The sequence below is a fragment of the Chelonus insularis genome, unplaced genomic scaffold (genome assembly GCF_013357705.1).
Source record: "Chelonus insularis isolate UGA/USDA-ARS -01 unplaced genomic scaffold, ASM1335770v1 contig_94_pilon, whole genome shotgun sequence".
NCBI classification, from domain to species: Eukaryota; Metazoa; Arthropoda; class Insecta; order Hymenoptera; family Braconidae; genus Chelonus; species Chelonus insularis.
In genome coordinates, this window is record NW_023276783.1 from 1,162,767 (window position 1) to 1,185,604 (window position 22,838).

At 28.8% G+C, this 22,838-nt stretch overlaps 1 protein-coding gene across 2 annotated transcripts; it reads left to right on the top strand.

Moving 5' to 3' along the window:
- Window positions 1-371: 371 nt before the first annotated feature.
- Window positions 372-21,733, top strand: LOC118072762 (uncharacterized). Of its 2 annotated transcripts, none has more exons than XM_035092864.1 (4): window positions 372-604; window positions 2,626-2,809; window positions 8,942-9,156; window positions 18,660-21,733. In XM_035092864.1, the coding sequence occupies exons 2-4, from the start codon at window positions 2,707-2,709 to the stop codon at window positions 21,003-21,005; spliced, it is 2,664 nt and encodes an 887-aa protein (XP_034948755.1). In that variant the 5' UTR covers window positions 372-604; window positions 2,626-2,706; the 3' UTR covers window positions 21,006-21,733. The 2 variants fall into 2 exon arrangements, with proteins under 2 accessions (XP_034948755.1, XP_034948757.1); XM_035092866.1 differs by having other exon boundaries at window positions 8,945-9,156.
- The last annotated feature ends 1,105 nt before the right edge of the window (window positions 21,734-22,838 follow it).

Here is a 22,838-nt window from a genome sequence, read left to right on the forward strand (position 1 = left end):
TTGTAGTTTGTCGTTTGCTGTCAAGAACTTATACCATCTTGTACCCTACAAAGTGATAGATCGCAGTGGAGCATTCTTATAGATCCCAAAGAACGAGCAATGCATTTAATAAACAAACTGACGAATGAAAGGGAATAAGGGGAGTAAAGAGAACAACACAATGAAGGAAAACAAGTAGTTGTACTCCTCAACTGGCAAAGTATTTTCTTCTACTTCTTCTTTTGATTCTATTCGTTTACCCCTCTTACAATAGTCTCACACCAATCGTTCTACTAGTGAGCTTGCGCAACTTTCGACCCGCCAGCAGTCCGATCGTACTTGATGCTCCGTGCTTTCATGTGGCTAACAACTTTCGTAGCTGCCAGTTGACGTTATGCCTTGACTTACCTTAGACTTTCAGAGCCACTAATTCGCGCGGGCCAATTTGTTATAAAGTGATTCGATCATTTGTTAGATAATTATAACTTTAAAACTGTCAATCAAAGTGTACGTTTAAATTTGAAAACTATTATCAAATTTGAACCAGTGAATTTTTAAAAGAAAACACAAAATCTAGTGAAAGTTTTATTCAAAGTTGAATTATTAAATCCTTCATCATTAAAAGGTGTGAATAATAAATATTATTAAATAAATAATATATGTAAGAAAAAAAAGAATGATTGAATATTTTCTCTGTCTTCTGAATAAAATTCTCGACTACTGAATACAAATTGACAGGCGTGAAGAGTCAGGAGAGAATTTAGTTAAATTGTCACATTAAGTGACGCGAATAAGAGAGAGAGAAGGAAAAAAAAGATGTCAATATGGTGGTTCGATAAATTCCCGTGGGAATATTACTGCGTAATACGACCAGTAGTGTATGCTTTCTAATACTGGCTTTGATTGCAATTGCATCTATTATATCATGATTCATAGATTTAAATCTATTTATGAAACAGTCCATTAATATTACTACCATCAACATCATCATGATCATTAATAACATATAATGAAGCTTCTTTCTTTTTTTTTTTCAATCATCATTAAAAAAATATTTAATTTACTCATCTTTTCTTGTTGTTAAGATAATTGTAAGAAATAATAATCTAATTTTTTTCACAATATAACAAAGATAAATTTTTAATAATAGTTTTCAAATAAATTTTTCTTCATCGTCAAAACTTTTATTTTTATTCTCAACTAAATCATAAGACCAAAAAATTAATGAATATAACAAAAGTTTGTAGACCATTAATTATTCATTTTAATCTTTATGAAAAAGAAAAATGTCATGAACGATGTATTGTATGAAACATTTTATATTAAAGAAACCTTATCATTATTAAACAAGATAATTTATTTATCATTTAATGGTACTTGAATGATTCAAAGATTATCATAGAATTTGAAGGGATTCATTTATTAATTGATGGTTGTCTGTATTTAACTGGGAAGCTTTTGAATACACAAACACATAGGACAATAATGATGTTATCATGCATTATGACCAGTGATATAATATCAGGTAGAAGAAACGATGCGTGTGCTAAAGTTTAACTATATCGTGTTTATGTACGTGACTACTGTATCATGAAATGTCTGAATTACATTAACATCAGCAAAACGATATCTCTTGCATGCTGACATTAATTACAATCTCGTGTCATTGGAGCGATCAATTTTGGAAGCGATCTATTAGTGGTTTGCGTACGTTAATTAGCCCTATTATGACTGTAGAATTAAATATGCTCTTATAGATACCTATTATTTATGCATAGGGTACTGATGTTACTAATGACCGTATAGTGGATTATGTTTGATTATTATAGAAGCTAAATGAAGCTTAGTTATTAAAGAGTAAGTTTTTAAAGATTATTTTAGTTCCATCATTTTTACATGAATAATAATTATCACTATTTATGAAAAAAAAAATCTTAATTTATTGAACAAGTTTTAATTAAAAATTTTCCAACATTTTTTCGAGTTTTCAAACTTGAATTTATTCACGTTCCCAACATTAATTTATTTTAAAATTAACTTTGACAATATAATGAATAATTTATTAGAAATATAGTATAAAATGGATGAATTAATAACGTATATGTGTAATTCCAATCATCGGAGAGTTTAATACATGGAAATCAATTTTTTTTAGAATAAATTTAAATACAAAATTTATGTATCATCAATACGTCGAATGTTGGTAAAACTTGAAAAAATATTACATATTTCTTTTTTTTTTTCGCCTTCTATATCTTCAATACGTGGTTTTACATAACATCACGTTGAACATGCAATGAATGGTAGAACAGTATCGGAACATAAAAACAGAACACGATGGACGGACCATTGATGATGAATATAAGAGTGAGGGAGAAAGAAAAAGAGGGTAGGACGTGAATGTGAAAATGCACGAGTGAATAGAAATTCGGACGAGCATGGAAAAAAGAAAGCAGGGTAATCTATGTATAGAAACATGAAAAGATCAAAGAAACTAGTGTTGAATATGTACAAATCAACAAATGGCTTTATATATATAACTGACGATTTTTCATGTTCAAATCTTTCTTAACTTGTATTGAAATATTAAATATTCAATGACATAATATTTGGATGACTGTTCTTTGTGTTTCTTTATTTTTCCAGATCTAACAAAAGTCAAATGAAGCAACTGGAAAGAAAGAGGGAGGTTTGACAGTCTGAAAGGACTGGGAGTGAAAGAAAATAATGGTGTTTTTTACGAGGAATATAATTTTAACTTCACCATGGGCATTCATCGCACTAGTTTTCCTCCTATTGGGAACTTCTAGTTCTACAGCTATTCACAAGGGTAATGAGACAGTTTTCTCTTTAAGCTAATAGCTCTTTATTCGTGCTACCAATTGCTTAAATTAATGTGCGGATAACTTGAGGTCGAGTGTCTCAGCTTACACGAAAATTTATTGTACTCCTAAATCCACATCTTTCGCGTATATAATTTATATATCTGTACTAAATTTATTACTTGATACACCTACAGCTTAATCCTATTTCCTACTTAGTTACCTATTCGTTTTAATCTAGATTTTTTTTTGAAATCTTCTTACACTATATAAACTATTTCTGATTTTTTTATTGAATTGCTCTTAGATTATTTATATTAAATAAATAATAATAAATATCATTATTATTATCTCAAAATGTTTATTTGATATTTGCATAAAGTGATTCGGAAGCTTTAATATGAATTGGTCTTGTATTTTATATCAAATGAAAATCTGTCAATCTCTTTCCTGCAGACGTTGCTCTATTTTTATATAATCATCTTTTTCGTGAATATTTGAAAAATCACGTACAGTTATTATCACCGTCAAACTTTTCTATCCTAAATATTTCTGAATTTTCCATTGTTATAAAAATTTAATACTTGAAAAGTAGTTCTCAAGTTATCTTTCATAAGATTGAACTTTGTTGTTTTAGAATTTTTTCAAAAAATAAACATATACTTAAATATTTAAAATTCTTGTGATTCTAAAATTTACAAGTGTTTGTCAATTTAGAGAAGATCAAAGCAATATAAAAATTAGAATTGAAATATTTTCTTATTACCCTTTCATTATGCCTCAATTTTTTTTTAATCAATTGAAATTAATATCAACCCCTTTTAAGAGTAATAAAAAATACATTTAAAAATGAAATTAAAGTCTCCGATGTTATTTACATAAATTAAGTATAATTGACGCCAATCAAACATAATACGAACAATGGATGAATTAGGGATAAAATAAAAAAGGTAACAAGAAAGTTTAGACGAAGGGCGTAAACTTACAGTGGATTCGTTAGGATATTGAGAAACTAGTTACCTCGTAGCTTCTAATCCCCTTTCGGATTTTCTCAGCTCGCCTGTGAAACCACCGTTTGCACCAATGCTTGGTCTTAAGTTTTTCCTCAACTTTTTTTTTATCCCAGTGTTTCTTTCTTTATCACACGGTTGACGTTCAACAACTTACCTTACTAACTCTCTCTTTCATTCACCTTTTTTCTTTTATCTTGTCCCGTCCCGACGACAAAACTTTTCGACCCGCAGGGTGAGCGTATACGACTATGTCTAAGTTTAGACGCAAAGCGATAATGCTCACCGCACCACCTTGCAAAACTTTACTTCTTCTTCTCTTGCCCATCGGCATTTTCCGTGGCTCTTCGTGACATTTTCTACCTTTTTTTCTAACTTTTTCTATACTATTTCAACCAATACAACTACCCATTTCACTGGTTAGTTATTTCTTTAGATTTCTTTTGGTTATTTTTTTGTTTTTATTACAAACTTTTTATTCAGTGGTCTGCCATTTAAATAAAATCGTACATAGATGAAATATAATCAGAGTAAATGCAAAAATCAAAGTTAAGTTTCTCATAAAATCGATATGTTTTAAGAACTTCATAATCGTTTGAAATAGTTTTTGAGATTCTTATAGAAGAGTTGATGTAGAGTAAGACATTTTAAAGTACATATTTTTCCAACTTGAAATAAAATTCAGTGTTTTTTTTTCGTCAAGAAAATAGATATCTATGATATTTTTTTTTAAATCAGAGCTTCAAAATTGTTTAAGTAAATAAATAAATAATTCTAAGTTGATTTTTCTCAATAACATTGTTTTGTTGAATTTTTATTATTACTTTAAAAATAATCTTCAAAAAGTTTAACAACTTCAATTTTATTACATGTTACTTTTCTAACAAAAATTACCATCGTTATTTTATTTTTACTGAAAAGAAAGAGAAAACATAGTTGCAAAGTAAATAACAAAATTCTCATTCCTATTCGCTATACATTTCTCCATGAGACATTTAAATGCAATTTGACATCTGCAATACAATTAACCAAGTACTTGTAGTTGCAGCCGTGAAATTTTTCATTAACATCTCATGTTTATTCAGGATTTAACATGAATGAAGTTGACGATTCCAGATTTTCTCAAGTAAAACTTTCAAGTGTATATCGTACACTGGTATTTAATATCATGATTATAAGCATACTGTCAACTTGGGTTCTAACGTAAAAGTTTTGAGTTCAATACACATCTATATAGTATGATATAACTTGTGATCCTTTCCACTTTGCAAAATCCTAACTAAATCCCTGAGGACTCTGTTAGCATTTGCATAGGAATGGGGCAAGAGATTAAAATGCCCTAGCGCGTCAATTAGTGCACGGGAAAGACTTTGCATTTCAACGAATCTGTGAACCACGTCTACACGTGCATAATGTAAGTAGAATAATGCTGTGTATAGTCAGCCTAAACGCTTATGCGAACTCTCGTAATCCGCGCGTAGTAAATTAGGCTGTGCACCTGAGCCAAGGTATAAACGAGCCCTTTCCAAAACTACCTAATCTACCCCTAATACCTTTATATAATAATCATTTTAATAATATATTATAATTATCTTATTAATTATTATAATCATTATTTTACATACGATTACTCAGTATAATAGATTATTGTTATTAGCAATTATGCAGATGATAATGGTACGACCTACAAGCTCGTAAGGATTTAGTATTTCCAAGCAAAAGTACACGAAAAGCAAAAAAAAAAAGACAATGGATTTACTTTTAGGAGTTTTATTTAACTTTTAGATGATTAAAAAAAATAAAATGTGGTTAAAAAATTTTATCTTCGCTCTATTTGCCTTTAGATTAAGCTTTGCAAATTTTTTTTCACTTTTTTCTGTTTTGTATTTGGTAATTATGAATGTCAGAGAGAGCGTCACTATAGCATTCTTTCGAAATCAAACTGAACAAAGTATAATAAACTAGTACAGCACAATTCACACAGGTGGAAAAATTTGAAATATTTACTAAAAAATAGTCGATTCAATGAAATTTTTCTGACAGTAGATGTAAATTCAACAGACGAAAAATCTACAAAAACAATTGTTCGAGTTAATAGAATATTTAGAAAAATATAATACGTAATTTTAAAGTTAATTTAATAGAATATTATTTCATGTACTGAGACAAAGTGAATGTAAAATACATTTTTAAAAAATTATTTCAATATTAATTAATCAATTTTTATAATAAAAAATTTCTCAATTATTACTCGATGTTCATTGATATGAACCTATAACAATAATAATAATGAACATACACGTACGAAATGGAATACAAAATTTTATGAACACGTAAATTCAATCAATTAACGTAATACAAAAGCAGAAAGATGTATGAAATTTTTCCTAATGAACAAAAGAAAATTATTTCAATGTGTAAAAATTAATAATGTATTCATCAGAAAAATTTGTTTCACTTCATAATGAACGTGAGAAAATTCAAATATAAAGCAATGAATTGAACGTAAAAAAAAAAATTTATCATAAAAAAATATGACATAATAAAAATATTAGAGTGTCCAATTTGCCAATGAAATTTTCTTGTTCATTCAATGGTTCATGTGACTCGATAAGCGAGTGATATTCGCGTCACGCTTATAGCAATCTACGTGTATGAAAATTTTATCAGATGCTCTTGTAACATATGTGGTGAGTCGATTGTGATGTTTCCCCAACTCTTCTCTTTGTTCACAATTTTACGCAGGTTGAAATGACAGAATAAATGACGGCTAACAATACATTGTTAAAAAAGTAAATAGTCTGAAATAAGACTCAATAATAATATCAATTATTTGTGGAGTGAAGATTAATACTCTATAATTAATATTCCATATTCCACAGGGAATTATCGTTAATTCAAACGATGTATTTTCATCCCTTCATGTTTATTACAAATAACATATATACAACAAATATAGCCAGGGGGTTTGTAAATGAGTACTCTGCTAAAAGCCACGAAATTTAGAAAACAAAGAAATGAAATATAAGTTTAAAAATATATATACAACAAACAAAGACAAATTTAAACAGTGTAAGTGAAGGGACGTGCTAGAAAAACAGAGCAAAAACAAAATTAAAAACCTCAATCTATTGATCGCCACTGACCCGTATTCATAACACAGCAAGGCTTTATAGAAACATCTCTTTTTGCATGACTAACAATTGATAAAAAAAACAATTCTACTGTTTTCAAAATAAATCTTTTTATCTCGTTTATTCTATTTATTGCATTATATCCACAGCTTTCTGAGCTTTATTATCAGAAAGAAGTTAAAAGGTTGAAATTCAACTAAATAAATGATATTGTTTTTAATTATATCTAATGAAGAACTATATATAATACTGAAATTTATTCATGAAATTTTCATTTTATTATAGAATAATTATTATGGTTATACGATAGCTGTATACCAGGATATTGCGGTTGTATTTTTGTTTTAAAAATATTATTGAGCTGTAATTTAAGCGGGTAAAAAACATCGCTGGTTTAGTAATATAAATATTAATAAAGATTGCATCCTCTAATGTAGCTGAAAATGGATGGCCAAGTTTTCAGTTTTATAGATGTAAATACCTGGAGAATTGACTTGTAAAGTCAATCACAAATCTCGTTTAAGTTTTATCATGACTGACCATGCACATTAAATTAGTTTCCAGCTCTTTTTTTTAATCCTCGTTTTCCATTATTTATCAATTTTTCAATTTTTTACAATCCTTTTAATAATCTCTAGTTTACATCTAATCGTTTTTAATTACATAAAACTTGTTATTTGATGTAATAATGAAAATTTGACTATCAATTAAAACTAACTGATAAATTAATTAAATCAATGAAATTAATTTGGAAAACTATGAACTCTTTTAGGTCGTTAAGTTATTCGCAATTGAGATTTAATAAGAAAAAAATTGTTGAAATAGTTTGACAATGTAATAAAGAGGTCGATTATCGATTGCTCTCGTATATCTATATCAAAGTTCTCTTAGGACCTGTTTTCTCCAGTTGCTCATCTACTCAACTCGTTTTGAGGCTCTTCCGCATTTCAGCGGAAACAAGACCTCTGCTTTTCCACGCTGACCTCATCCGCTTTTACACGACCTCAAGACTTGAACGTCAATGGAAATTACTGTCATTAAATTTTCAATGACCTAAGCAATGATTCCAAAAAAAAAAGAAAAAAATTTGTCAAGAATTGTTTTATATATTAGGATTAATTTTAAATAATTCTATTCTGAGATTGCATATTTAATTTTAAAATAAAATAAGAAAAAATGGTGAAAAGAATAAATATTAAATTAAAAACTTTATTCGATTATGACTGACATTTATTGGGTATGAAAGAAAATGAAGGATGTTATGAAAGAGTTGATTGTTATCTCAAGAATAATCCATAATTGGAATAATGAATTGAAACTTTATAACAATTGAATTTTACTCTAAGTCAACGAATCCCCTAGGGAGTAGAAAAAAAAAATGCTAATTACTATATCTGTTTTCAAAAGGGATTTTAGATTAATTAATTGACTACCCAATAAATGAAATTTAAATGAATAGTTCATTGTCAGGCTTATTATAATCCTAACAGTAATTTTCATCATTTTTAAAAATAATTTTATTCAAAGAATTTTTTATAAATGAAATATTTCCATAATTTCCTGACAAACTCTCTTAAGCTCAATCTTCTTTTATTTTTTGCAAATTCAGAGAGAAAAAAATTAAAGAACGTGGAATGATATGAAGATATACATAAAAACTTAATACAAAAACAGGTAGAAAAAGAATAGTAAAAAAGACGACACGTTGTAAGCTTAGAGTTAAAATAAGGATAAAGAAGAAGCGATTCAAAAGCAAACGTGACAGCGGCTTTCAGCATCACGTTCCATGTGGTGCTCGACACGTCGTGTCGGTCTTATTACTAGTAGGATGAACGTGCATGCATCGTCACGCTCTGAGTTACATGACATTCTGACACTTTTCTCTACTTTAAAATGCTAGTTTTATCCGTCAGTTAAATTTCAATTGATTTCCAAGTTTTTTCTCTTCCATGTCTTGTATCTTCAATGACTTTAAATAATAATACATGTTTTGTAGCAGACCGAGATCACTGTAACAAAACAGTGGACATCTACGAGGATGTATCAAGTCCAGCTGTGACTTCAGCTACATGGGGAAAGCCTTTAACATGTTCGTATCGGTTTAAGGCGATTCGTGGAACACCTAGAGACTGGATTCTCCGAGTACGTTTTAAAAAATTCAAAGTTGGAGTACTTGCTAATGCTACCCACTGTCTTGGAGGCTATTTACAAGTGAGTACATAAAACAGTTTGAAAACCAAACAAATTAATATTTTATTTCCATCATAAAATAGCTATGTGAAATATTCGTTGCATTGAATTTGTTAATAAAACTTGGCTATTTGTGATATCGTTCGGGAATTCTGTTCAACATCGTTCCGCATCACGGTTTACTCCTCGTCAAACGACTCTATCCATTGGTGCACCAAACGTTTGATCATTCGGGTGAATCACGTGTCGTGAATACGTTATTCCTACTTGACGTATACCGACTGTGCATATATCATGCATAACTGTCGAGTAGATTTGTTACATGTGCGTAGAGATATTATTTGATAATTTTTCAGTAACTTTCATGGATTTTATTTTCATTAATTAATAACCAATCGTTTATTGGTTTTCATTTAAATATTATTTCAATTGAAATTTTTATTTTAATCATTTTAAACTATTTTTGTTAATTCTTGAAAGTAATAAAAAAGATTGATGTAGAAAGGAACTTTTTGAAATTGAATCACTTTTAGGAATACTTTTAGAAAATTATTTCTTCACCGTTTATAAACATACTAGGTCATGTCCAATTCAAAATACATCTTAAAATCCTTAAAAATACAAATCGAATGATTATTTAAAAGATCCCAAAATCCTTGGACGAAATATTCAAGTAGAAGTTTTTATATAGGTCATCAAAGATCTAGACTGCTAGTCCAGAACTAATAATTCGGATTTAAATTCAGCTTATCTTTTATTCGCTATTTCTGAGGATTTTTACTAGGAGATATTTTTTTCAATCAGATAAAAAGCAAATAATTGTAAAACTTTTTTCGAACATAACTGGAATTAGATATCACGAATAGTTATGTGTGATATACATTTATAGTAAAAACAAATTTCATAATAAAACTTATCAATTTTCTATTCTCTTAACTTTTATATTATTGTACCTTTATCGTATATAGTCGTAATTCGTAGTCTTTTGTATATCAAACTTTATCCTACTCAGCTCCATCCACTGATTTAATTAATTAATCGCATCGTTTCATCTCAACTTTTGTGCTTTCAAATGCTCATTATTAATTTTCAGTCAAATTACGTCATTCGCGTAAATGAATGAAATATGAGAATGAAATTTGATTTTATTATTTTCTCAATCTTTATATATACATATATACTGTACTTATCAACAGCAATCAAAATTCATTCATTACAAATAGAAATATTGTTTGATCATTACTGCCTGGAATGAAAAAAAATGCTAATCAACAACTGTATGGTAATAAATAATGCATATACATCATCACTATACCATTGTTTTCATTACAATATTAATAAAATCTTTCAACAATAGACAACATATAGACTGTCATGCTCTAGAATTGTTCTCTCCAACAAAGAAAAGTAAAATGAATATGAACTTTATGCGTACAAATTCAACAGAGTCACTGTAAAATGCACATCAAATTGAAGAATGGATTCTCCTTTTATCATACTTTTTTGTTTCACACAATAGCAATTGCTACTTTTGATAAATAGATAGCTCACACACATGATAACCAATTGTTCTTAGTTTTAAAATAAAAAGTTGTATCTCCTTCAAATAGAAGGAGTTTTGTTTTAATGGAACAAAACAATTTAATATATATCATGTGTTAATATGAAAATTTATGATGATAACATAGACTAAAATCGTATCAATAATATAAAGAATATCACAAATACGCAGTAAGATGCATACACAACCTATCTATCGAGTATTGATCTTGATATTATTCTTGAAGCAGGATGTAGAAAACGCTGATGGTGGAAAGTAAAAACCAAACTCACACCACCCTTTTGTTTCTGTTCAGCTTTATTTCTCTTCATGAAAATTTTCTTCTTTTTTATTTGCTAGAGACTTATTTTATTTCAGTATTTTTCATCTTTATTCATTTCACACTATTTTTCACCTTTATCTGATAAAAGATAGTAAATGGTATCAGCTATAAAAACTTGATAAATTGAAAAGGAAAATATCCATTGATAAAGCTAAGAAATTCAAGGTATATTTTTTAAATATTCAATCAATTGATAAAAAATACGTAATGACTTGATTGCCAACTAAAAATTCAACTACAAATATTCCAATTCGAATCATTTCAATGCAAGTCTTTGCTTCATTGAACTCATTACTCATGCCATGTAGAGTTCCTTGACGTTTGATATATAAAGTCTACAAGTATAAGAAAGTATGAACACGCGAGCCAACCTATCTAAGTTCTCACACATCCGACATTGCTCTATAATGTTCATGATTTATAACAGAAAGTTGTACTACGATAAAAAATATTTTTACTTCAAATTTTGAGGAAAAAAATGTCACAATATTTTTTTATTAGTTATAGCTTTTTATACTTTTTTTTTTACATTTATATTATATCCATTATTCAATTTATAAACTTACCTTGTGGATTGCTAAAAGCCGTTTTTGATTGCATCACACCACAAACTGCATCCAATATCCATCATACACCACCGTTATTGAAAAAATTCATTGTTGAATACCTGATAGATGAATAGAGGCTGAAAAATTTCAAAAACCTCAAATTCTTATGATGATTTATTAAAAAATCTTATAATTATTTTAAAAGCTTTAAAAATATAATTCCAGGCAAATATCATAAAATGATAAATAAAATATGACAAAAAATTACCATAATCATGTAAAAGCTTTTTTTTTTTTGAAAAAAAAATATCAAAGTTAGAGAAATGAAATAATTTTTTTGTTACTTTTGGTTTTAAAAATAGAATATTCATGTAGTTTTATTTATGATTTAATTTATAATTTATATATACATGTATATATGTTATATATACATTATATATACATGTATATTTGTATATATATATATATATAAATTGATTTGAAAAAAAAACAGTTCATTTTTTGAAATAAAAAAAAATTGGTCAAATAAACCAAAGATTGTTGAGGATGCTTTAAATATTTTCAACAACAGTGTTTATATTTAAATTGTTTTATTTTTAACCACTGTACCTTTGAAGAGCAACTAACGGATACAAACATTCATTTAATTGATTTCGACCATATCAATGTTCTCATCGTGTCTAAATGATCAAAAAAATTGGAAAAATTTTTTTAATGAGTACCATAAAAATAAATACCGATAATACGATGATATATGGATAGAATATTGCCACATCCAATGTAAAAGTATCCACACATTTTTCGTTTTATCATTTCCACTAGGATAAATATTCTGAAAATGTAAAAAAGTTTATCATATTAATGGGAATACTCAACCACAGACTAGTCTGGAAACGGATATTAAAATATACAAATTCTGAAATTATAACGATCTATTATCTGTGAATTCAGTATGATAGAGGATTTCTATCATTTTTTTTTCAAGCACTTTACATTTATATAACTTTGAAAAAAAAAAAAAAATTCAACTACCAGAAAAAAAAAAAACTGATCAACTTTATTGACGAGTGAAATTGTTGAAATATTTGTTAACAAAATTTTTTTCTATCACAAATGAACAAAAAATTGTAAAATAATTTCAATAAATTGTATTATTAAATTATAAAAATAGTATAGTCTAATGTTTACTTATAAAACAATGAAATATTATGCTCTTAAAAACTTGCCTTGAACATCTGTCTGTGTCAGGTGTATTTAGTGAATTAAGTTGCACTGTAGCTGTTAATCAAATTCTAGTTATTCTATTTGCATTAAATAATTACTTAGAGGCATATATTAAACAACTAATTTAAAAAAGTAACTTTCAAAAACTAAATTATTAAAATATTTTTATTTAAAAAAAGATTCTCTAATCTAATGTCACTGATAACTGATTAAGTTATATTTAAAATAACGAAATTAACAAATGATGATAATTAAAAGAAGAAGAAAAAATGATAAAAAGAAAAGAAATCTTTTGATAAAAAACAAAATCTTGGTTTATAAATAATAACGTCTATTATTATCCGAATGTAAATGGTTATTTTAATGTCCAAAGTAAAAGATGAAAGAATAGGTAAATTATTCAAAGTTGTCTTTTAATAATATTAAGTGCATATTATATGTTCTATAATCATAGTAATTAATCTCAGCTGAGAAATGAAGGTCGTTAGAAGCTTTTATCTGAGTGCAAAGAGTATGCTACAGAACTTGGATATAACTACACTCACACTATACAAATAATTTTACCAAGTACGGAGAACGCAAACAAGTATTTGGATTATACACACTGAATTTGGGTTAGTTCAAGCATGCAGTGTTACATCTATGTAAAGTGTACGGGTGTAACAGAATACAAGCAGAGAATGAGGAGAAACCTGCTGGAGATTAATGACTCTCTGGACGTGGCAGGGTATAACCCAACAATGTAGCACCAAACTTATTTACTATACGTTTTCATGTCATGTTTTCGAATGAATAATTAAGAAATATGTTCATGTCACCCAACACACTGAAAATTATAATTTTCTTTTTAATGAATCATTTTCATAAATAATAATTCATATTATTTTTACTCATTATTTTTTTTTTCTTTTGCTTCCTTGTCTTTTTATATCATTTTGTTTTTTTTTTTAATCGTGATTATTTATGAAGCACTAAATTGTTAAAATGCTTGCAGTAAAGCCCTTATTATTTTTATTTGTCTTCATTTAAATAAACTTCATATGCAATTTGTCTCAGGCAATCTATGTTAATGCAAATTTATATTTATATCGTCAAATGTAGTAGTAACACAATTGTACGAATCTTTATATACATACAAAAGCACATGGTACTCCTTGTCTACTTATTTACATACGTGGTAGACTCTCAAAACCTCGAGAAATCCTGTTTACATATTTATTATGCACTTGAAGATGACTTCCATTTTCCCAGATGATTTCATGAACTTTATCCACTCTCAAATTTGAACAATTTATGTCTATAAACTTCATCTTGTACGTGGCAATAGAAAAACGTTTCATTTTAGTCAAAAGAAATATTAATAAAGACCAGAATAAAAGAAGCGAGAAAAATAAGTGACCTAGAAAACGTTGAAAATTTCAACATGAAAATGCATTTCAAGATAAAATTCAATGTGATTGCTCTGAGTGTTGCCGCATATATGAAGATAAATTGAGGTCATTCTAATTGTCATACCTCAAACCAAAAAAATAGATCAAGAACAATATCTATATAAGCATGTAAAGAAATAGCTCTTTGTATGTAGCTGAAATAAAAGAAAAAAATCTGACATGATGAGAGTACAAGATCAAGGGTCACCGGATGTAATCCCGACGTTGGGCAAACACACCAAGTCTTACCCTCAAGTTGCATGGCAAGTACACTTCTTTCTAGTGCACGTTCTACGCTTGGAGAAATACTAGCAGACGAGAAGCTCAGCATGCCGTAATTAAATATGCTATGCACGCGACCACAGCATGGACGAGTTAACAGCCAAGGCTTTAAGCACGTAGTTAGGTATGGACCATTGGAAAATCCAATTTCTCTGCCAGTCAACCAAATATTGTCAACATTCATCTCTCTTACCTACAATAAACTACTTGATAAGTTATTCTTTATTCATTGCTCTATAAATTTTACTTCAATTATTTCTTGTCATACAATAACATATATTACTCTTGATGTAATAACAAAAAATTTCGTATTTTTTTAAAATAAAAATTTCTTAATATTTTATTTTAGTTTTCTCTTTTTTTTTTTATCAATAAAATACATGAATAATTTTTATCACATATTTTGTCATAATTACTAGTTCATGAAGAGGGTTTTTATGATTTTAACTCAGCATTTGATTTTTTCAAGTGTATTTCAACAACTTGTGTAATATTCATAAGTTCATAACTATAAAAAAATGTGTAAATTAAGTAATATTTTTCATTTATATTTTATATTCATTTAAATAGAGATATTGTAATAATTTTAAAAAGTACTCTATTTTTACTTTATATAAAAATACTCAAGTGTATTTTATATATTTTATAAAAGGTTTATTAAAAGCCATTTTTCAGACAAAAAATATTAATAATATATTCATAAAATATTCTTTAATTTTAAATACCAAAAGAAAAAGTAAAATTAAATAATTTATCAAAAATTTAGATGAAATTTTTTCATAGTTCATTCTTTTAATGGATAACTTAAATTTTTAATTTACTATTTCATTTATTTTTTTCATTACATATCAATGAAACAAACTAGATGGAATATTGATATTCAATTTCCGTTATATTTAATAGCAAATATGTTTGATAATACTTGTATTTTATCTTTGCATATCAACTATAATTTGATAACAAAGCTTGAAGCAATAAATGTGCACATAACTTGATTGAAATATATTGAAACTATAGTTAATTACATGAATACTATTTAAATTTCCACAGTGATTATAATAATCCATTGCAATTCGGCTTAGTTTTTATGATCAAATATGAATTTCATTGTAAAATTATATTATTCCAAATAATGTAGTTATAGCTTATTGAGATAAATAAGTTCAATTTACGAAATTCACGAAATTTCTCTTCAATAATGTAATGCCCGGATTCTTCGATCAAATAATTACCAAAATATATTTAACAGTGCTTGAGTATGTAATCCATGTATATACTTATCAGAGAAATCATTTTAATTTAATGAATTTTATTGATCGACTATTAATTTAATCTCTAATTATAACAAAATAATTAATAATGAATTACCTAAATTACTATTAATTAATATATAAATACTCAAGTCTTTATTGTAATTAAATAAATAAATAACACCGTAGGGAATGTAATGACTTTATTAAAATGAAAGATTGAGTAGAGTTAATTTCAATGAGGAATAAACAAAAATGTTCTAATAGCAAATATGAGAGTTGATTAAAGTGAAAATTTAATTAAAATAGGATATGATGAGTTTTATTATACATATCACCTAGTTAAATAGAACATTCTGTTAAATTTACGACTAGTATTGTGGGGCCGCAATGTCTAACTAACGTGAAACAAGGGTATTTGGGTTTACAGGTAGCCAAATCAACCGGACATAGAGCTCAGCACCATTGACGCTACCAAATTACCCAGAGGGTACATGTTCAAATCTATGCACCCCTTTCACGCAATTTTACCTACCTAAACGACGTTTCACGGCTCGTAAATTTATGATTTCCGCTAAGCATTAAATCTACTGCTAAATTGTCTGTTAAATCTTCTCCAAGTGTCATTTTCGTTATTATTCATACAGTAATATGCATTTTGGCATTATTAATGCAGTATATCAATACGATAATACTCATTAGCATGAGCTTTGGTTACAATACACTGACAAAATCATGCTCTAGAATTAAGAATAATTTCATTCTTAATTATAATATGCTCAAATAAAAAAATAATCAGAAATACAATGATCCTGCTATCATCCTGCATCCATGTTATCTTTGTCCTGACTTCATTCGTCTTATGTTATACATGAATTATTCTTTTATCTAAGAATATTATGATCAAAAATGAAATTATTCTTGATCCAAGAATATAATTTTGTCAATATAACGTTTGATGATTAAAATAATTCGTCCAAATTTATTGAATAAAATTTTCCAAATGTTTGAAAAATTTATAAAGTTCATTTTTAGTTTACTTTAATAATTAATTTCACTTTTAAGAATAAATTGTAACAATTGTAATATTTTAATTTAAATCCTCGGTTTTTTTATTCTATCTTGAGTGAATAATTATGTGAAAAAAGTAATAAATTAATAAGGTTGATATTTAAATGACTACAGAAAAACTTAATTATTCATACTGACTATTTTTTCCCCCGAAAAAACATTATTTTCATCGACTAGTGTCAATAAAGATCACGTCGAGTAATCCCGTACATACATAAAAAGGATGGAAGACAAGAAAAAATAGTTAGACGATGACTTGAAAAGCTTGTGAGTAATATGATAATTTGCTTCAAGTTAACGAAGGCGTTTTACTAACATACATGCCGGATATTAAATGAGAACGGCTGGGTGCTGGCGCCCCTCCAATAAAATCAACTGAGGATTCTATCAGCTGAGGGAAGGTTAGCCGGAAGTAACATCGTGTCGACATAAAAGACATGCACATTCAATTTATGTGCAAATAAATATCATTCAAAAGGGTGAAATGGATGTTGAAAGTTGGAAATATTTCTTTTAATTACAAAGAAAAACTCAGATGATTGCTATCAAATTGAATATAACTACACGTAGAAATAAATTATTATGTAAATGAAAAATATACATCTTGTAATATTGGCTACAAAAACCTTCAAAAATTACTGAGCCATTCAGTAAACAGAGAGAGAAATTTCTGAGGTAAAGAAAATTTGCAGTCTTCTAGTACTGACAAAATTTTAGTAGATAATAAAACATCGAAAATGAGATGCAAAACGGAATGACACCAAGTGTCATCTGTGAATACCTGAAAGTTGGCGAAAATTTGTAATTTAAAATACTTGAAAGTTTTTATCAGTTTAAAAAAATAATAATAAGATTTTCTACATTTTTTATAATTATTCAGAGAAATGTATTATTTTTTAATTAATCAATTTCAATCACACCAACTTGTTATTTTATTTTATTTATCATTATAAAATACTTTAATAATAGATTAAAACAATAATTTCAACTCTTAATAAAGATAAAAAAAAGTTAAGATGCTTCAACTTTCTTTATTATAAAAATATAAAATATTACTTATATATATAATCAGAAATATTGAATTCAATAATTTATTAAAACTTTTGAAATTTTATTAATTAAAAATGAGAGGAAAATATATAAAACGTCATAATGAATAACTTCCAGCAAGAAATTCTCAGCATAATAAACTTTAAATAGATTTAACTCTTAATATAAATCAATTCCATGCACTGAAAAAAATAAAATATTTAAATAAAAACTCATGATTAATCATCAAATTGTGTATTATCAAGTATTTTTATCTAAAAAAATAGTATGAGTTTATTAGAGCTTTTAAGAAGATTATTTTTGTCTTTTATGAATTCATTATAAATTGATTGATCATTAAAAATGCACGTTGATGAAATACCAACCCTTGCTAACTAAATTAATAAAACAGCTTTGAAGAGTGAATTGTATAAAATACTTTATGACTTCAAGATTTATTTAAAAAGTTATTTATATTAAATTTTATTTTAAAATGAAATCAATGAAAAAATATTTAAATAATTAAACTGTATTTTATGCTAAAAATAATCATATTCACTAAGTTATTTCAATAACGAATAATTAAATAAACAAACTTTAAATAAAACACGTCAAGTGTATTCAATTATACTTGACCTCTTCACAGCAATAAATGACGTTATAAAATAATCGTCAAAATAACGAATTTCTACATATGAATGCAAAATTCACATAATATATAGTATTTCATTATTTACCAATACAAGCTTAATTATTTTTTGAAACTAAAGTAGACTCAAATTAATGAGAATTCATTATGTGTTTCAGATAATCGATGGTAATACGAAGACGCTAGTAAGTAACCGGAAGGCCCCTGGTGTCTTTTGTGGCGAGTCTGAACAACCCCAGACTTTCATATCTGAGACAAGTTTCGTCAAAGTCCTCTTTCATGCAGATAATTTTACAGACCAGACTTACTTCAGCTTTGATTCAAGAGCTGAGCAGCAATTTGAGGTTTATCTACGGTATGGTCAACATCCTGAACTCTATCCTAATCGTCGAGGCATGGTAGTACCAGGGAGTTACTGTGAGCGAGATTTCAAAGATTGTCGACTTCAGACATGCTATGTACAGAGCCCTGCATATCCTGGAATCTATCCTCGAGCGTTGCACTGCAAATATAGACTTAATACCAGACAACCCTTCATCAAGTTGTATATTGAAAATGAGGAATTCAACATAGATGGTCAGCGATGTGAGAACATCATGACCTGTCCAATGCGACCAATAAGTTCTGGATCCCAACACTGCCCTTACGACTACATTCGAGTATACGATGGTAAAAATGAAACAGCACCGGTTATTGGAACTTTTTGTGGAATGGGTAAATTTCCGTACAGTATCATTGGAACAAGTGCTGATTTATACGTTGAGTTTGTCTCATCGCCAGCAGGACCACTTCTGAATACTGGATTCCATTTTAACGTGGGAAATTGGCCAGCACATGTTGAGACAGCTGGAGTGAAAAATGGTAGCTGTGATTGGCTTTTAAGTAGTGAATCACTGACAACTGGAAGTGAAGGTATTTTTCTATCAGTAGCACATTGGTATCCCCCTCACACTAGCTGTACATATCTGCTACGAGGTCGACCTGGAGAAATAGCGCGACTTTATTTTCCCAGTTTCCGGGTCAATAGAATTGAATCACCCATTTTACCGTATGATGGTGATTGCGGTGAGAGTCTCACTTTGTATGACGCTAATTGGCCAGATGACGCAAGAATTATTAAGACATTCTGCGACACCTTTAGTAAACCCATGGAGAAACACGACTTTGTGTCAACTTCTAATTCAATGTTTGTGAGATTTGAAAGCAAAACTGGTAGCTATTCAGGTAGTTCTCTTTATTACTGGGCACATTATGACTTTTTTAACGCGACGAGATTTGGTGAGCCAGTACCTAATACAGAGTGTGATGAAGTTTTTGCCTCTTGGAAGACCCAATCGGGTCGACTACGGTCTCCTCTGAATACTCTATTGTACAAACGTCTTGGTGACCCACCAAATGATTTATCATGTACCTACACATTCTTGACAGATAAGAGACTTTTTGCTAGAGTAATTTTGACTATTGAATCAGTAAGTTTCAAGGATAATCCCTATGCTCAGTGTAATCATTGTTGGGACAGTCGTGCTGATAAGATAATTGTGCGAGAACCAAATCCAGAAGCTGGAAAAGGTCATTGTCTGTGTAAATTATCACCTCTAGCATCTCCACTTAAGATAGTTTCACGAGGAGAAAAACTAGAACTAAAGTTTTTCGTAGATGGAAGTCATGCCGCACCTAGTTACTTCAAACAATCATCAGCACTCTTCCAAGCTAGATACGAGTTTGTTCACAGTCCACTTTGTGGTGCAGCTCTCTTACCACCTACAACGGACGGGGAGATTGAGTTTCCTAGTTATGAGGCACTTAGTTACGTCACTCCTCCACGGTCGATCAAGTGCATTTGGGAGCTGAGAGTCAATCCGGACAAGGATTTGTGGCTACACTTTGATAAGATTAAATTTGCATCACGTTCCTGCGAAGATGGCAAGCTCGAAATATTCCTGGCAGGCACAATGGAACCCTACTTGTCTATCTGTGGTGAAAATGTCAGTTATGTCCGAGAAATGCCGATATTTTCAGCAACACAATTGGGTCAACCTAGAGTACCCGACGGCGAACCTCCACCAGTTGTTATACAATTGACTGGATCGATGGCACCGGCAAGAGTAGCGTTCAAAATAGCATGGACAGAACTCTTTCGTCTACCAAGAGATAGCAGTGGTCAACTCAATACTCAAAAGCTTGAAGAATGTGGATTTCAATGTCCTGGCAATACAGGATGTGTACCGGAGCGCCTTCTTTGTAATGGAGTTGTCAATTGTCCAACAACCAATTTACCCTTGGGTACTTTAAACGCCAGTTTGTATGAACCTGACGACGAATCCATTGAGACATGTGGAGGACCCATGACTGGCACCAATGGAGGTGTTGTTGGAGCAGCAGGATGGGCTGGTGCAGGTTTGGGTGCTGGTTTGGCCATTATCGTCGCTCTTACATGTCTTGTGGCCGTTTGTCGATTCTGTCGACGTCGGTCTCGTTCAAGAGATATTCATGTACCATACTAGTGCTCTCTAAACCAATGTGTTCGCCGAGGATAATCCCTTGGACAGTTCCAGTTACCGTGATACAATCGTTGATTAATCCACTTTCATACTATGTTGCTGTACATATCTTTCTTTAATGATGAGTATACAATACATATATACTTGACAAAGATACAATCAGTGAGTGAATAATTTGATGATTGAGTAGTTTAACATTATCCGAGTGATACAACGACATAATATACTGTGAATAAATATATGTATGAAAATCTAATATTCTGAACATTATAAATATTCAAGAAAAATCTTTAGCTATTTCTGTCTGGAGAATGATAACGGCAAGTAAAATGAAATTCCGTCGAGGAAGATAAGATTCTAATAAATCAATTTTAGAGTAGTAGAAGCTGTAATTTAAATTTTCACCAGGCAACGAAATGTTTCATAATATTTAAAGTGGGCGGACTCCGACAATAAATCAGACACCGCCAATAATTCAAGTAAGTAATTAATAAAACAAATAAACTATTGAATTTTAAAAAATATACATACATAAAATATGATTAATCTCTTGAACAAAAATAAAAAAAAATGAGCAAAAAAAAAACAAAACTTGTATTGGAAATTTTCCTGCTTGTACATAATTCCCCTTGCAAAATTGAATTATAGAAATTTACTGGTCACGATGAAAAAAATGAGTAATTAGATTTCTCATCAAAGCTGTTAAATAAATTTTGCGAGAAATTAATTATGTTAACATTTAAATATAATCGAATATCAAATATTCATTAACATGTGTAATTATTATATTGTATCACTAATTATTATATTTTTTACCAATAAAGAGAACATTTCACGTTAGAAATATTATCCTTTTATTTCATTAAGAATAATAATAATAAAATATAAACTTTTCCAATCAAAATCCTATAATGATACTGTAATAATTCAACAGACTTCATTGACTAACTCATTATTCTAAATAAATAGAATAGAGCTCGTGGAGAATATCAGATAAAATATGTACTTGTTCAAATAAAAAGATATAAAATGTAAAGTACTTTGATGTTTAAGTTCAACAGCATTTAATTTTGATAATTATCATTGATGTTTCAAAGATAAAAACGTACAATGTAAGTCTGTTTGAAATTTTCTGCTCCCCATTAATTTAACCAAAAGTCATATTTCTCTAATTGTTCCTTTATTTTCAACTACAATAAAAAGTAAGAATTGTTAAGAATTTATTTTAAAAAAAAATGAGTTCATTAGTTGCTTTGGGCATATATTTTTTTTTTACTTTTTTACAATACCTATTCTATCCTGAGTTTCATTTGAACTCTGTTTTTTCTTTTGATTGGGCATACAAACTTCACAGTGCTATTAAGTAGCAAATTATGTAGTTAACTTGTATTGATTTACTATCATTAAATGTAACAACGCCAGCTCTTGCTCTATATTATATTGATCAGTCTGTATAAACTTTTCGAAGCGGTTAATATATCAAAGACTAAAATGGTAAATTTGAAGAAATTGAGTGCTACATCATTTCCTTGGAACCTAAGTATTCAGAGAACTTCAACAATAGAATGTCGCTATTAGCAGTTGGAAGCTTGAAGAGCATAACAAAGCTCTAAGCTTAGGAGCTTCAATTGTCGACAAGCTTCAACTACGAGAGAAAGAGAAAGAGAGAGGAAGTTATTGAGTGAAAAAGCAGTTCACTCACTAAGATAATCCTTTGACTGAATACAACACCAGTGATTAACTTTTGCATCTAGAATTGCTATTCACCAATTCTTTAACTATCTTCATGCATAAAACTTACTAAGATCATTCCCATTAAGTGATAATTGTTATCAA